At 37.9% G+C, this 3,508-nt stretch overlaps 1 protein-coding gene across 2 annotated transcripts; it reads left to right on the top strand.

Annotated features, from left to right (window-relative positions):
* The first annotated feature begins 232 nt into the window (after positions 1-232).
* LOC104819900 (uncharacterized protein At4g33100) lies at positions 233-1,525 on the top strand. Of its 2 annotated transcripts, none has more exons than XM_010550189.2 (3): positions 233-412; positions 911-998; positions 1,094-1,525. In XM_010550189.2, exons 1-3 carry the CDS (start codon positions 264-266, stop codon positions 1,184-1,186), a joined length of 330 nt encoding a protein of 109 aa, XP_010548491.1. In that variant the 5' UTR covers positions 233-263; the 3' UTR covers positions 1,187-1,525. The 2 variants fall into 2 exon arrangements, with proteins under 2 accessions (XP_010548491.1, XP_010548493.1); XM_010550191.2 differs by having other exon boundaries at positions 244-349.
* The last annotated feature ends 1,983 nt before the right edge of the window (positions 1,526-3,508 follow it).

Genomic DNA, 3,508 nt, shown 5'->3' with positions numbered 1-3,508 from the left:
ACATTTTATGTGCTATATATATATGTAAAAACAATTAAATATTCATATAGATATAAAAGAAAAAATGATTTATCGACTATAAAAAGAAAATTTTAAACCATTAATAATGAGATAGACATGCCAAAATAATAATCACGTGAGAGACATATAAAGATTTTTTTTTTTGTTTTTTGGAATTAATGTATTGATCGTTTGGTTAAAAGGGCACAAGGGACTGTCGTCCACCAGTTTTACATTTTGCGAGGATAATAATAATAATAATAATGGGAAAAGACCAGAAACCGTCTGGTAAATCGTCGACTTCCTCTTGTGCCGATCTCAGAATCGCTTACAACAGTTGCTTCAACAAGTGGGTTTTCTCTCCATCTGAATCTGCTTTGTTTGCGCTGTCAATTTTGAATCTTTGCTCTCGGGAAGGTTGTGGGTGTTCTTCGTCTTCTCTAGGGTTTAAGGTTTTTTAAGAATTCTTTGGCTTTTTTTCCGTCGGATTATCGTATCGATCTTCAATTTGTTGAAGGTCATGTTTCTGTTAACCTGCATCTGTTCGTGACAAGATTTTGGGTGTTCTTCGGAATCCGACTTCCATGTTCAATCCTTGTGCTTTTTGGATTTGGGGTGATTAGGTTTGAATTGATTTGCTGAAGTTCTTCTCGTTTTTTTAAACCGTTCTCTGGTCTTTCGATTGATCCCCGAGTGAACTTGTTCTTCGAAATCTCAATTCATGAAACATTTTTCTAGGATTGAGCTGTATTGTTTTCGTATAGATTCTCGTCCCCAATAGAACACCCCATCATCTGTCTCCGAGTTTTCTCGTCAAATTTCTGAAATTCCGAATGGTCGTTATAGATTTCTTCACGAACATGGAAAGCTTCAAGTACCTTGTTGTTGGTTTGTGACTTGGAAAATGCAGATGGTACTCGGAGAAGTTTCTGAAAGGGCAATGGGATGAAGAAGAGTGTTGTGCTGTTGACTGGCAAAAGTACAGGAATTGCCTCTCGGTGAGATGCCCTCGTTCTCCCTTTTCCACGTTCTGCTTGAATCTGAATCCGCTCTCCCTGTATTTTGTTTTTCTGTTTCCATGGAAATGTGACAGGAGCATTTGGACGATAAGCTTCTGAGTCGCTTCCTTGAAGCTGATAGTGTATTGGATTCGGGAAAACAGGCTGATCCCGAGAAATCCAGCTGACGGCTCTCTTTCACCTTAATCTTTCTCACCGACATTCTTCCATAAGCATGCTTCCATTGCTTCACTTAACTAATGTCATGTGGGGGAATTGGATCTTATTGATTATGTGTTGGAATTGAGAAAAAGGGAAGCTTGAATGGTTGATATGTACCTTTGCAAGAGGGTTTAGCTATTAATGAATAAGATCGATCGTCAAGGGTTTGATCAAAGTCGGGAGGTGACGTTTTTCAGATAAACGTCGGATCAGCCCGTTTGTTAACTGACAGATAGATTTGCATTCTCCCGGTTGGTGTAAATATACCGAAACAGAATCAATGAAAATCGCTTGCCTTTCTCAAAGGAACCGAGGAATTCTAGCCCAAGTTTTCATTACTAAGTAGACAGCTTTCACGTTCGACCTACGAACTAGGGATAGTCATTTTGGGTTTTGATTCGATTATATTCGAACTCGTTTACAGAAAAAAAATATATCTGTTTGGTTTATAAATTTCGGTTTGGTTTGGATTCGGTTTATTTATTGTAATAAAACTCATTTTTCAAAGAAATTGTCGATTTTTTTTGTTATTTTTTAAGCGATTCGGTTTTGGTTATTCAGATTTAGAGAAATTATAACTATTCAGTTTTTATATCGAATTCGATTCAGTTATAATTATATTTTATTTTGTTCGTTTCGATTATTCGGTTAATAATCAAAATAATCTCTTCTAGTTAAAACGATTGAACAGAAAAAAAAGCTCAAAAGAAAGATTATATATATATATATATGATAAAACACAGACGGGTCAGTATGTATAACCTTCCCTTAGACACCAAGAAGAGCTGAAGTTTAACTTGCCAATTAAATGGCAGAGAGCGATGTGAAAAAATCAAAATGGATCTAGTTTATGAGAAGTTTGCCCGTGGAAGATTCTAGAAAATCTCAAATAAAAAATCTATAGAAAATAAACATTTATTGTTAACACATTAAAAAAAAATCACAATTAAATCTTTAAAAAATCGCTCATCTAATGTAAATATAGGTCTTAAATTAGTTTTATTGACATAAAGAACTCAAAGTTTCACGTGCGGCAGATCGAACTCGGTGCGGAAGATGTGTTCGGGAATTCGGTCCAGGCCTCAGAATCTCTAGATCTAATCCGAAAAGAGAGAAAAGAAGGAAGTCTGTGGCGGCGATCTTTATTGATGATGAAAAATAAGGTACAAAGGGAGACAACGGCTCGAACAAAGTGCAGGGGGTCGCCGAAAAAAGAGAGCCGACATCGAAGAAGAGAAGAAGTAAAGGAGGTTGTGTTTTATGTTAAAACTGAGATGGATCCTCAATTCGGCCGGTCTAGGATACCTATTAAGTTGGCCTAACAACTGAAAAAGAATCCTACACAAACTCAAATCCCTAAAAATCAACCCTTTCATCTTATCTTTTCGAAAATGAAGATGAAACAAACACAAACTCTAACAACCTTAGAAGAAGGAAACCCTTGGAGAGAAAAGGAAGGTTCGAAGAACCTAAAAGATTGTGAAACGGGTCGGGATGATGATCTAGACATGGCGCGAACGTGTTCCGCGGTCGGAATACGCGAAGTCTTTGTCTCGGGCTTACCATGTTTCTCTATCGTGGTTGATAACTCCTATTTTTCTCTATATTTTTATGAGAGTTTGTCTAGGTTTTACAGGATAATCACATGCATTCATAGGCATTCTAGGCGTGTTAGGACACAAAATCCGGTTGTGCTTTAGTTTTGCAGAGTTACAGGTTCAGAGATGATTCAACTCGAAAAGGAGCATTTTTGGAGCGTTAGAAATGAAGTTCATATGGGGTATTCATGTTGCGAGATAAATAAATTTCTCTATAGAAGTCCAAATCACCCGAGAATTTTACCATTGGAAAGAGCATTTCAAGAGCTTCGCGTAGACCCAAAATAGTGCGAATCCGATACCGGAGCAGAAAGTTATGAGCGAAATCATGAAGATCAGAATTCTGTCGGGTTTGGTCCGGATCCAGATGGATCCGGTCCGGGACTCCGAGTTGAGCATGCCGATTCTAGAGTCCAGTGGGCCGATTTTGAGTTCAGAATCTGGATCTTGTCTGGATCCAGGTGGATCCAGATCTGTCGAGAGAAAAACTCTAATTCGCGATTTTCAGCATCCTAATGGAAAAAGGACTCTTGAGAGCCGCCCTAGGGTTATAAAAAAGACCTAACCACGCCCTAATACAGAGGAGAGCCTTAGAGAACACTTAGATACAGACTTTTGGAGAGCTTTTGGTAAGAGAAGAATAGAAGTTCACAGGATTTTGGGAAAAAGAAGGAAGATTCGATCGTGGAG

The sequence above is a fragment of the Tarenaya hassleriana genome, unplaced genomic scaffold (assembly GCF_000463585.1).
Source record: "Tarenaya hassleriana unplaced genomic scaffold, ASM46358v1 Cleome3, whole genome shotgun sequence".
Classification (NCBI taxonomy): domain Eukaryota; kingdom Viridiplantae; phylum Streptophyta; class Magnoliopsida; order Brassicales; family Cleomaceae; genus Tarenaya; species Tarenaya hassleriana.
The sequence above is the reverse complement of the archived record's forward strand: the minus strand, read 5'-3'. Positions and strand labels throughout refer to the sequence as shown.